Source organism: Ochotona curzoniae, unplaced genomic scaffold, assembly GCF_017591425.1.
Source record: "Ochotona curzoniae isolate NIBS_2020 unplaced genomic scaffold, NIBS_Ocur_1.0 scaffold_3835, whole genome shotgun sequence".
Lineage (NCBI taxonomy): Eukaryota > Metazoa > Chordata > Mammalia > Lagomorpha > Ochotonidae > Ochotona > Ochotona curzoniae.
Window position 1 is genome coordinate 155,569 of NW_024467114.1, and position 11,869 is coordinate 167,437.

At 50.7% G+C, this 11,869-nt stretch overlaps 1 protein-coding gene across 3 annotated transcripts in view; it reads right to left on the minus strand.

The window, feature by feature from the left end:
- EGFR (epidermal growth factor receptor) overlaps nt 1–11,171 on the minus strand; it is a 37,038-nt gene extending 25,867 nt beyond the window's left edge. For 2 of the 3 annotated variants that reach the window (XM_040964575.1, XM_040964574.1), the window contains exons 1-10: nt 11,020–11,171; nt 9,056–9,239; nt 7,455–7,589; nt 4,542–4,610; nt 3,767–3,885; nt 2,805–2,946; nt 1,520–1,636; nt 985–1,111; nt 803–876; nt 188–278 (exon numbers count right to left, since the gene is read on the minus strand). In XM_040964575.1, coding sequence (XP_040820509.1) covers nt 188–278; nt 803–876; nt 985–1,111; nt 1,520–1,636; nt 2,805–2,946; nt 3,767–3,885; nt 4,542–4,610; nt 7,455–7,589; nt 9,056–9,239; nt 11,020–11,100 — 1,139 coding nt within the window. In that variant the 5' untranslated portion in view covers nt 11,101–11,171. The remainder of the gene's footprint in view (nt 1–187; nt 279–802; nt 877–984; nt 1,112–1,519; nt 1,637–2,804; nt 2,947–3,766; nt 3,886–4,541; nt 4,611–7,454; nt 7,590–9,055; nt 9,240–11,019) is intronic. The other variant, XM_040964577.1, reaches the window with a different exon arrangement.
- Between the last annotated feature and the right edge of the window lie 698 nt (nt 11,172–11,869).

Sequence of the window (11,869 nt, forward strand, 5' to 3'; positions counted from 1 at the left end):
CCCCTACCCTCCTGCAGTTAACAGCTCTGCAGAGGCAGGGAGGCTGCCAGTCCAGCGCCCCAGAGGATGTGGAGTTTGCAGGGGACACATAGAGACTCTTGAGGGTGTCTCTACAACTTCCTTTAAGTCTAACTGCAAAACAAAGAAAACAGCATTATGTCCTAGTCTGTGGCTGTGGCCCACTTACTGCTGCTTTGTTCTGCCACGGATGATTTCCAGGTTCTCGAAGGCATGGAGGTCGGTTCTATTCTCTGGCCATGCCTGGATCAGCAGAAATCCTGTCAGGCAGAGGGAGAGTCAGGCATGTGCAGTCCTGCACAGACATTACTCCAGGATTCCCTCTAGGCCAGTGCAGGAAGCAAGATCTGTCCCCCTCCATGATCCCACATAACCACCCTGAAGACAATGCTTTAGTCTCTGGTCTGACGGGGGCTGTCACCACCCAGGAACGTTTGCCTACTTTTCTTGGTGGAAGCCAGTCCTGAAACCACCTCATTTAGATCAAATTCTTCTTTCTAGAAACATAAAGCTCCAACAGCCACATGGATCTAGGCATGCAGCAGCCAAGCTATCTACTCTCTGATTTCCCTTCTTCCTACAACAGTCCTGAGCCCGGGGCAGCTGGGCTGCACATGAAGTTTCAACATGAGCACATGACTCCATGGCAGACACAAGGCCTCGGCTTGAGGCATTTTTGAAAAGTGGCCAAGAATCAGTGCCTTCTGGAAGGACCTCAGAGGAATTTTCCATGCCCAGGAATGGGGCTACTTTTCAATTCTCTTCACAATCCAGCCTGACTCACCTGTGATCTCACGCACAGTTTTCAGGATGTCCAACTCCTTGGGGTCCAGGGGTGGGGTGCGGGTGAAAGAATCCCTGTAACAGGCAATGAGTTACTGGCCACCACCTCTCCCTATCTCCCACACCCTCTCCCAATTAAGGGAGTGGACCATGTCTTTCATGGGTCAGTACCCCATCACTCACCCCCTAAATGCCACGGGCAGGATGTGCAGATCGCCGCTGATGGATGTGCAGTTCCTGAAGTGCTTGATGTTTGTGGCATTGATGGACAACGTGTCCTTGAATTCTCCAATTCCGATCCCATTACAGACTGTGAAGGAAGAATCCTAGGGCACCTTAGAAACTGAGCAGCAGGAATTCTGGCTGCCAGGCCATTGTTCAGTCACTCAGCAAATGCTGGTGAGGGCCTGCTGGAGCCTCTACTCTGGAATCCCAGGACACATATTTCAGAACAGGAGCTTTTGCTATAGTGATATGGTCCCTTGCTGGGCTCTCATTCCTCCCCTCATTTCCCACTCAGGCTTTGATTCTCACTGTCTCCTCCTCTCAGGGCAACTGTGCTGGCCACCAGGGCCGCTTGCATGGCTCCAGAGAGTCCCTGGCCACAGCCCCCGTCTTGTGCAGAACCAGTGTGTTGATACCCTGTTGCATACTGCCCACTGGTCTCCACTGTAGGGCAACGATGTAGTCTGGTGGGGCCCATCACCCTAACCCTAACCTTTGCGACAAGGCCCCTCGCACTTCTTGCACTTGCGGACACCGTCTTCCTCCACCTCGTAGCTGTCAGCACCACAGGCCCGGACACACGAGCCATGATCTGTCACCACGTAGTTACCTGCAGGGGCATGGGAGACAGGTGATGAGGGCAGCAGCAGGTGCCTCCTACCCTTCTGTGAAGGGGCTGAGAAAAGGGTCCACAGCCTTTTGCTGCAGACAGGAAGCAAAGGCCCACAGAGGAGGGAGCAGGGAGCCTAGAAGCCGCTTCAAGCCTACCAGCTCAACCTTCAGGGCTCGGAGCTCAGATATTCTCAAAGACCATTTCTCATCTGGGTGCCTATATGCGCCCTGGGCTGACCTCCAGGTCTGCCCCTGCCCCCTGCCATCTCCTGTCTGCCATGGTCAGTGTCCTCCAGGTGTTATGGCAGCCCAGATGTCTGGCATCCGAAAGTGAATTTGTGGTGATGCTACCATCGTCATTATCCCAGGCACAACAGTGTTCCTCTCTCAGCCTCTGCATGCACTCAAGCACACTCATTGGGCATGAGCAGATTTTCCCCCATGAGCTGTCTGCTTGTCTTCTCCTAGGTTCTGAGTGTTCTCCCTGTGTAAACCTCTCAGAAATGCCTCTGTCACACCTGTGGGAAAGGATCTGTCTGCCTCCCTGCAGCCTCTGATCATCCACATGGCTCAGAGGTGTACCTGCTCTGGCATTCTCCCCTCAAACTCTTACAGAAATCAAACTTGGTTTCTAGAGCTCTTTTGCTAGATTGCCTCCCTTTCCTATCAGAAAATAACTCTTGTCACTGCTTCCATGTGGCTGGAAGGACAACACAAATATAAACAACCAAACCAAAATATTAAAGCAAAGTAAAACAAAAACAAAATCAATGGAACACCTTGAAGAGGCACAACTTCCCAGAAGTTCCTCCACCTGGGAAGGGGTTTGCTGGACTCACTGCTATCAGTTCTGTCACTTGGCACCAGAGCTAACAGCAGGGCGGCACAAAGGAACATGGCTGGTGCCACCTGTAGCTGAGTGCCCACATTCTCAGGGGCACCCTAGGGCTCTTCATCTGCCTCAAGCTGGCAGGGGGGAGGGTTCACTGAGCTCCAGAACTATGCGGACACAGTTGCATTTCTGCTGTGAGTTGGTTCCTGACCCCTGACCTAGATGGACACATGGCACCTGCCTGCAGTGAGGCAAAAACCATGACCCAAAGATCCCTGTGACACAAAGCAGGTGGATGTGGCTGTCTGAGAAGGTGAAGGTGTGAGGGACTCACGGGGACACTTCTTCACACAGGTGGCACCAAAGCTGTATTTGCCCTCGGGGTTGACATCCATCTGGTATGTGGTGGGATTGTACAGCATGAGAGGTGGGCAGGTATCCTTGCATGTGGCTTCATCCCGGAATCTGCGGCAGACCTATTGGGGGGGGGGGGTTGCGGTGGGCGGAGGGGGACAAACACCTGGTCAGACTGAGCAGGGTCACCTGTGTTGCACAGATGAAACATGCCATATTTTATTTCCTCCATGACAGCTCAGTACAGTGTCTGCGGTCAGCAGGTCAGGACAATTCCCCTACAGCCATCCAGAACAAGGAAAGAAGGCCTGAGCAAGCAGGTCTGAGAGACTCTGGCTGAGGCACAAAGAGTTCACAGGCCTCTGTGGCCAGTGGCCTTGCTACTCAGTTTGTTTTGAATTTTCCATAAGAAGTGCATTTGGGACAGTGGGTCAGATCGAATCACCAAATTCCGTGAACCCTTACCCCGTGGAAAGGTCCTGGGGTGTGCCTCATGCACACAGGTCAGCTCTGATTGGGTTAGGACCTGCCCTTCACTGAGATGTTGGCATGATTGGTAAAGACACTTGCTGAGGAGTCTTGGGGCCCTTGACACAGTCCCCACCCTGGGGTCCTGCAGACTGACACATCCTGTACCCACATGTCACAGCTCCTGAAACTGAGCACTTCAGTGGGTTTGGGGACAGATCTGAGGGCATGGCAGGCCACTCTGACAGATGCAAAGCAGGTAAGCTTCTACATGCAAGACCAGGACCACTCATTCACATGACAGGTAGGGACTTGTATCTAGTTGCTCAGCTAGTGCGATCCCAAGGTGGGGTGGGGTGGGGAAGGTGAGGCAGTGACCGCCCAGTCAGTGTTGGAAGCAGCATGGGACAAAGGCTACTGCACTCATTTTCCTACAGGAGACCAAGCAAACAGGAGTAGGAAGCTGGGTCTCACCAGGCAGTCACTCTCCCGCGGGCCGGTGCAGCCAGCAGCACACTGGTTATGGCAGCAGTCACTGGGCGACTTGCCTCGACAGCGCCCGGAGCACTGCTGGGCACAGATGATCTTGGTCACTAGAAGACAGCAAGGGTCACCCGAGAGTCCAGAGCCAGGGTGGCAGGGATGGACATTGTGTATGTGTGTGAGTGATCACAGTGGACAAGGGGTAGACAAGATTCAGCTGAGTGGGGTCAAATCACAGCTCTGCTATTGCCCCCTACTTCTCACTGGCTTCTCATCTCTCAGGAGCGCTGAGTGGCTCTAAGTGTCCCCTAAAATCCTTGGATGCTACTGAGCCTGGGTTTTGGGGAAATAAAATACACCCTGGGGGTGGCACTGTCACACCAGGGCCAACTTAAGAGCAGGGGGCTCAGTTTCCTGGAGACATCCCTAGATTGCCTGAGAAGATGAGCAGGATCATCACCCTGAGGCAGAGAACCCACACCAACCATGAGTGTGGTCCTATGGGTAAAGCCTCTTGGGGCCCACAGCTCCCGCCCCGGAATGGGTGGGCAGGGACAGGACTAGGAGCCCGAGGTTCCTGTGGATGCCCACTGTGTTGCTCAGGCTGAAGACAACAGATAGTCCATGCAGCTGAACCCAGACTCATGCAGGAGGCTACCAGTGTGGGGCCCACGCTTGGGCAGCTCTGACCCTTACAGGGAGTGTGCAACTGCCCTGAGGATGATGCAGGAGGGGTGGCTTTCCCATAGGCACCTGCCCGACTTACACCTCTGGCAGTTCTCGCTCCCTGCACCCCAGCAGCTTCCATTGGGACAGCTTGGATCACACTTCTGGCCTGGAACACAAGAGTAAAAATGGTCATCAGTCCTGGGCAGCAGTCAACAATGCTCTGAGCTAAGCCAGTTCTATGCACGAGGCACAGCTTCTGACTGTATCTTTGGTCCCAGGACAACCTGTATCAGCTGTTCTTGTTCACCATGGAAACTGAGGCAGGGGCAGCTATCGACTCATAAAAGGCACACAGCACAACTTCAGGGACCCAAAGATCCACACCTACACCTTGCTGAGGTTATGGGAATGACGCTCACTCCAGGGGTTTCCACACTGCGCTGAGCACTGCATCAGTGGCCCTTGCTGTGTCACCTTGTGGGAGAGTCCATGGGGTGCTCTTCCTGGGGCCCATACATAAATCAAGGCTCATAAAACCATGGCCAGGCCAAGCCATGGCCAGGGCAGCAGGGACTGCGCTTCAAGACTGTGCAAGGTAATAGTGGGTGTAACTTTGGCAGTTATCTTGCACCTTAGCTGATGATTTACAAGGTACTACCTAGAAGTCTTTGCAACTGGTTAAGTTAAATCAACAACAAAGATTTTTAATCTCCTAGTCATGTTTGGCTTCTTTTGGTCATGAGGAATTTGAAGACTGAGTGGTGAAACACAGCAATGCAATCCAGACATGGCAACCTCATGGAACCTCAGGAATAGTTAGGAGGGACCTAGTAACTGGGAAAATCTGACTTCTTGGGGTTGGGTCGGGCTAGGGTGAAGGTGACAACCTGGTAATTTGCATCTGAACCAGACACCACTCCAACACAAGCCACTGCTTTTAAAGTTACCACCAGGACTAAGGGAAGAAGTGCATTCCCAGTGTTCCACAGTCACTAAGGACAGTATGGGCTGCAGGTTGTGAAAGCAGAGCAGGAAATAAAGAGAAACAGGGAGAGGGAGGCAAGAAACAAAGCAAAAATAACATGTGGACAGGCTAAAAGTGGTTTTGTCTAAGTAGTGATATTAGGTTACTTATACATTTTGCCCTATCTTTCTTTATAATTTTCAAATTTCCAGCACAGTTGTTTGGCATACCAGATAGGATGTTGGGTTGCAGCAATCACATCCCAGGTTGGCGAGCCTACACTCAAATCCCAGCTCCACTCCCTATCTCAGCTCCCTGCTAATGAACCCTGCAAGGTAGCAGGTAATGGCTCAAGGGCTTGGGCCACTGCCACCCACCTGGGAGGCCCAGATGGGAGTTCCTGGTTCCTGGCTTCAGCCTGGCCAAGCCCTAATAGCTGTCATTCCAGAATAATTTGTTCAATAAGTAATTCTTCCCTTAGTGGCATAAAAGTTCACTGACAAAACAATAGTTTGGGCTGGGTAGTCTCAAGCCAGGAGCTTCATCTGGGTCTCCCACATGGGTGTAGGAGCCCAGATACTCAGCTCACCCTCTATTGCAATCCCAGATACATTAACAGGGAGAAAGCTCTCTTCTCCATGGACTTCCAGTTTAACTTTCTTATTGTCTTATCTGCATCTGTCATGGTTTATTCTTATGTGGCTGTCCTTAAACTGACATCTATGTGTAGTGGCACACTAGTTAGGATGTGGGGTTGTGGCATCAGCAGATGCCTTACAGGTTTGGAATGTGCCAGAACCTTTGCAATTATTTCAATCTTGTTACTATCAGCACCTGTCCACATTTATCTGTTGGCATTTTCTTGATGGGTCTTCACCACGTGGTGTCACTGTGGAATGCCTCGTCTGATCTATGACAACCCCTACTGGCTTCATATACTGCTAGCATCTGCTTTTCTTCTTCTTCTTCTTTTTAATAAATGTGCACAACTTAGCCTGTCATTGTCCATGAATCGGCTGAGGGCATGCTAACCTCGATCACAAATATATAAAGTTTATCATTGTAAAAGCAGCTTTTGGTTTCTTGCAAGCATATGAGGTGTCACTGGAGGAAGAACACGTTTGTAACACAGGCTTGGAGTGGACACACTATAGTGTGAATGGACAAAGCATGACACAAACATAGTGGACAAATGCAGGAAGCCACGAAGAGAGGAAAATTCTGACATGTGCCACGACATACTTGACTGTGGGACTATCAGACTTCAGAACAGGAAGCAAGTGTCAGAGGTAGTGCGGCTCCAGTGAGCATGGCACCTTTGGGAGTCAGCTCACAGAAGACAGCAGAAGGCTGCCCAGGCTGGGGGCTGGGCAACAGTGCACATTGCAGGGCTACTGCTTCATTGGTACAGAATTCCAGCATTGCAAGATGCCCAGTGTTATAGAGAGGGAGGTGGCAAGTGCTGTGTAGACGTGTCCAGGACCATGAAATTTAAGAATGGTAGAGGATTGCAAATTCCACACTGTGGGCATTTCATGCCGCAGACACACAGAGGCCCTGCTTGGTGAGTCTGAGGAGCTTGGTGGTTCTGAGGATCCATGCTAGCTTTAGTTTCTGGAAGCAAAACCAATCACCTGATGCACAGATGCTGGCATATGGAGACACAAGCAATTGCTAAGAATGGACAGGTTAGGATATGGGAAAGGGGCAAGTGTAGCCATGTACCTTCAGCCCAGCAGCAAGAGGTACAACCTTGACCTTGGTCTGGCATCCATCAGGCTCTCCTGCTGACCAGCAGGCAGGGACGAGCACCCAGGTAAAGGAGGGCAGAAAACAGTCCCAAGGGCTTAGCAGTCAAGGAAAGGCTGGCCGTGCAGCACAGCTCAGTCACTCCAGGGTGTCTATCCCACAGGCAAAGCCTTACCTCAGAAGGCCCTGTGGCTCTGGTCTGTGTGAGTGCTGCTTGTGCCTCCCTGCCTATCCTGTCACCATCCAGTTCTTCCACCAGCAGAGCTGCAGGCAGACACAAGGGTTATGCATACTTACAGCTGCCCAGGAGGTTCTGCATGTCCATAGACATATTGCTCAGGAAGTCATTGTGGACAATGTCCCGCCACTGGATGGTCTCCACATTGCATAGGACAGGGTTGTTGCTGAATCGCACGGCCCCATGCAGTATTTCTGCAAGGAGAAGAGTTGCAGTGAGAAACCTCCTCTTAGGAACCCCCACACATCTCTAGCATTTCCCATTCTTCTGAGAAGGTTAACAGTGGGGCAGGAGTCCGGGGCTGCCCTATGAAAACTTTGCTGGACTCAGGAGGACAGCACCACAAGTAGGGAGGGTGTCCCTAATGTGGTCAGACATTTGGAAACATGGGGAGGAAGGAGGAGGTGGGCCCTGTCAGGGCGCAAAGCACAAATGTGAAGAGAGTCATTGGTGGTGTTACCTCAGGGTCAGGCTAGGCTAGGGTAGAGTGAGATGTGGAGAAAGGGTATGCAAGTGACACGTGTCAAGGCACCCTGAGCCTTGCAGGAGTGTCTGGGTAGGCTCACGGTGGATTCACAGGATGGCAAACCGTGGGCCAAGTAGGCAAGGGCCCTGCTCTCAGCTTTAGATGGAGCTGACTTGGCCCCACCCTGTGCCTAAGCTGCTGGCATTCCAGACCTGACTTCTCCACTCTGTGCCTCTGGTCTCACCTCACCCCTTTGCTGTCTGTCCCTTGTGCCAGGCAGTGGGAGGGACAGGAGTCTGAGTCAAAGACTGCCCAGTGAGTTGCCCTTGGAGTTGCTCCCTGGCCCCTTTGTGAGACAGCAGGTGCAGCAGTTACTGTGGCTGCTGCATGCACATGCCTGACAATTATCCCTATTTTCAGATCGGACAACTTTGGCAGAGATCTCTCATAGCAGCCTCAGAAGCATCAGACTGAACTTTTGCTGCCTGCCCTCCATGGCAGCACTGCTTGAGGCCCAGTGTGCAGTGACCTCTGACATACACGTATTCCTCCTTGATTGTAGTTGCAGTCACACACAAATACACACACGTGCTCACACACATTCACGGGTACACACACAACATGTACATGACAATATGTGCACACCCATGCATACATACACACCACATGCATATACACACAAAACATACTTGTGCACACACAGTGACTACCCCACTTCAAAAGTCCTCTGGCTCATTACAGCGTGTCCTACGGCTCATCTAGTTTCTTTTTGGGGTTGCTAATGTCTTGCTGCACATTTTTCACACATCAGACCTTATCAAAGGGGTGAAGGTACAATAAAACTGTATTTCTGGCTCAGTACTACATGTGCTGTACCCCAAGGGAGAGGACAGCTGCATGTCCTTTCTGCCCACGGCCATGCTAATAGCCTAGAAGTTCCCTCTCTCCCTCCCCACAAAACTCTCCATCACAGTCCAGGTCATATCCTCCTCACCCAGCTTCTTTCTCATTTCTCACTCACTTTCTGGATCTTCTCCCATGTTCACAGGAGAACCAGCAATTCTTCTGGTCTTTCCTTTCTGCTCCATATTCTACTTCTACCTGTTGTCTTGGCCATGACTGCATCAATGGGATTCTTCCCTGAGGTGGTGCTAAGGCAGGCATTTGGCTCAGAGCTGCATTTTTCCCACTCACCCTGCAGGTTCCTCATGGGCAGCTCCTTCAGCCCTGTCTTATTTGTTCCGTAGTTGGACAGAACAGCCAGGGCGTAGGTGTTTTCATACAGCACGTTTCCTCGGATGATCTGCAGGTTCTCCAAGGGGATGCTCTCTACAGTGTTGAGAGCTATAAGCACATAGCCAGCAACCTCCTGGATGGTCTAAGGGCAAACAAGAGCACAGTGATTCTCTTCTGAGTTTCAGAATTTAGGTTCAACAGGAGTCCCAAGAGCTAGGGCAACCAAGGGGCCATGAAATGTCAGATCATCAGGAGGTTAGAACCTGGGAGGGGAAGAGCTGGGCAGCATCCACGAAGCTTTCATCCATAGAAGGCAATACTGCAGCCCTCACTCTACATTGGATGGTTGGAAAATGTAAACCTAGCTTTCCATCCAGCTCACATGATGTCCTAGAACAGATTAGGGAATGGCCACTCAGCATATAATCCTACTAAGATGAGGATTTGCTGAAGTTGGCATGGTGGGGATGGTGGGGGCTTGTCCCAGGTCCCTGGAGCCAATGGAAGCCTTGAGACGCAGCTGCAGTGGGCATATTAACCCTGCAGTGCTGGGGTCCGTGCAGTAGGTGTGGATGGCACGAAGGTGTGAAGAGAACAGCTTCCCTGCTCTGCAGGGCCGGGGAGCTTCCAGCTGTTTGGCAGGGCCTGGTGGATTTCTCTCTGACCACCTTGACACAGTTTCACCCCCTGGTTGCATGGACACTCAAGCACCCCATTAAGAATTCTGTAATCTATTGAGGCATTGTTTGCCCCTGTGGGATGGCTTTTATCACCAACGTGAGCTTGAGAGTTAATGTTATTGATAATGTCTTGTTGGGTGGGCCTTTAACTGTGCACAGGAGTACAATTAAACCCATGCCATTTCTGGACACCTTATTGTGTGCCTACCCACTGCCCTGAAATCGGGCCCAGACATATAGCATGCCTTCTGGGAAAGGGCTTAATAAGTAATGGAAGTGATGGGAGTGAGGGCTGAAACTGCTATAGCAATAAATATAATTATTGTTATCTCAAAGGCTAGCCTGTCTTTGCAATTTTTGGAATATAGAAAATATAATTGTTTTAGCTGCTTTTATAATTTTAGCTAGAGGAATTAAGCATGCTTTTATTAAAGAAAAATGCTTTTGATTATTGTCATTGTTTGTGGGGTTGTAGAGTCTATAGTTGTAGAGGGATTTTATATTTGAAATTTCTGTTTTAGATTTTAGGGTTTTTTCCTTGTAACCTATTTTCCCATTAAATAATGGGTAAATTGTAGAAATAGAAAGGTGGTAGGAATGTATTACTGATTAGCAGGTAATCGCATGTGCCTTGGCCTTGGAATCCTGGCTGTTGCTCCATGGCTGCTGTTGAAGAATAAATAATGGCTTGCTTTGAAGAATATGAATACAGTATTTTGCAGAATTATCTTTAGGGGTACCTGCTTAGCCTTGAAGTGCAGACGGAGTGACCAAATGTCTGTACATGCCCCCTTAATCTTGAAGTAAAAATAGAATAATTAGTTGTTTGTGTAGAAGCTTGTGAGGTGTCTGAGAAAATAAAAAGGACAGCTTTTTCTTGAGCTGGTGTGAGAACGCACCAAGTGTCAGTGTCTGTGTCTTTCTTTATCGCTGACTCCACACACCCTTCCCGAGCTCCGAACTCGGCTGGAGCTGGACTCCGGCACTGCAAGGTGGACACAATGGGCAGGGCCACTTTCTCCAAGCGCCACCAGTATACTGCAGAAGCAAGGCTTAAGGCTCCTGTCTGTGCCCAGAAGCTGTTTCCCTTGAGTCCTTCTCCACGCTAAGGAGGCCCCCTTCCTCCCAGTGGCACATTCACCTTTACTTCCCCAGAGCTAACACACTTGAGTCAACGCTGCCAACATTGTCCCTCACCTCCCTTTGCAGTGTCTGCGCAGGAGGCCGGCCTTTCCTACTCACCTTCAGGAAGGAGAGGTCGTGGTTTTTCTGCACATAGGTGATCTCCAGGTTCCCTAGCACCACCTCACAGCTGTTGAACATCCTCTGCAGGCTAAGGAAGTGGTCTTCGAAAGGGCCCAGTTGGGTGAGCTTGTTGCTCGTGCCCTGGCAAACTGGGAAGGGAGAGAGACCACATGAGATGGGGAGATGGGAGCAGAACCAGAGTGAAGTTGAGTCTGCCCACGTGGGAGCCGCAGCTACTTCCAACGCAAGATGACCAAGAGTGTGCAGGGGATGCCATGATGAGCATGTCAGTTTATAGGATCTGCAGCTGAGCCCCATAACACTCAGAACAAAAAAATGTCAGAGATTCAATGAGGGGGCCCAGCGTGGTAGCCTAGCAGCAAAAGGCCTTGTCTTGCATGCACTGGGATCCCATATGGGTGCCAGTTTGTGTCCCAGCAGTCCCACTTCCCATCCAGCTCCCTGCATGTGGCCTGGGAAAGCAGTCAAAGACGGCCCAAAGCCTTGGGACCCTGCACTGGCATGGGAGATCTGGAGGAAGATCCAGGCTCCTGGCTTTGGATTGAGCTCAGCTCCTGCCACTGCAGCTCCTTGGGAAGTGAATCAATAGATGGAGGATCTTCCTGTCTCTCCTCCTTTCTGTATATCTGATGTTCCAATAAAAAATAAATAAATCTTTTTTTTAAAAAAAAAAAGAAATTCAATGAGGAACACAAAAAAGTTCTGTGCATGGGCCAGAGTTACGGTTCATGTGGCTAATCCTCAACCTGCAAGCACTGGCATCCCATATGGGCACTGGTTTACATTCTAGCTGCTCTGCTTCCCTCCAGCTCCCTGTTTATGTCCT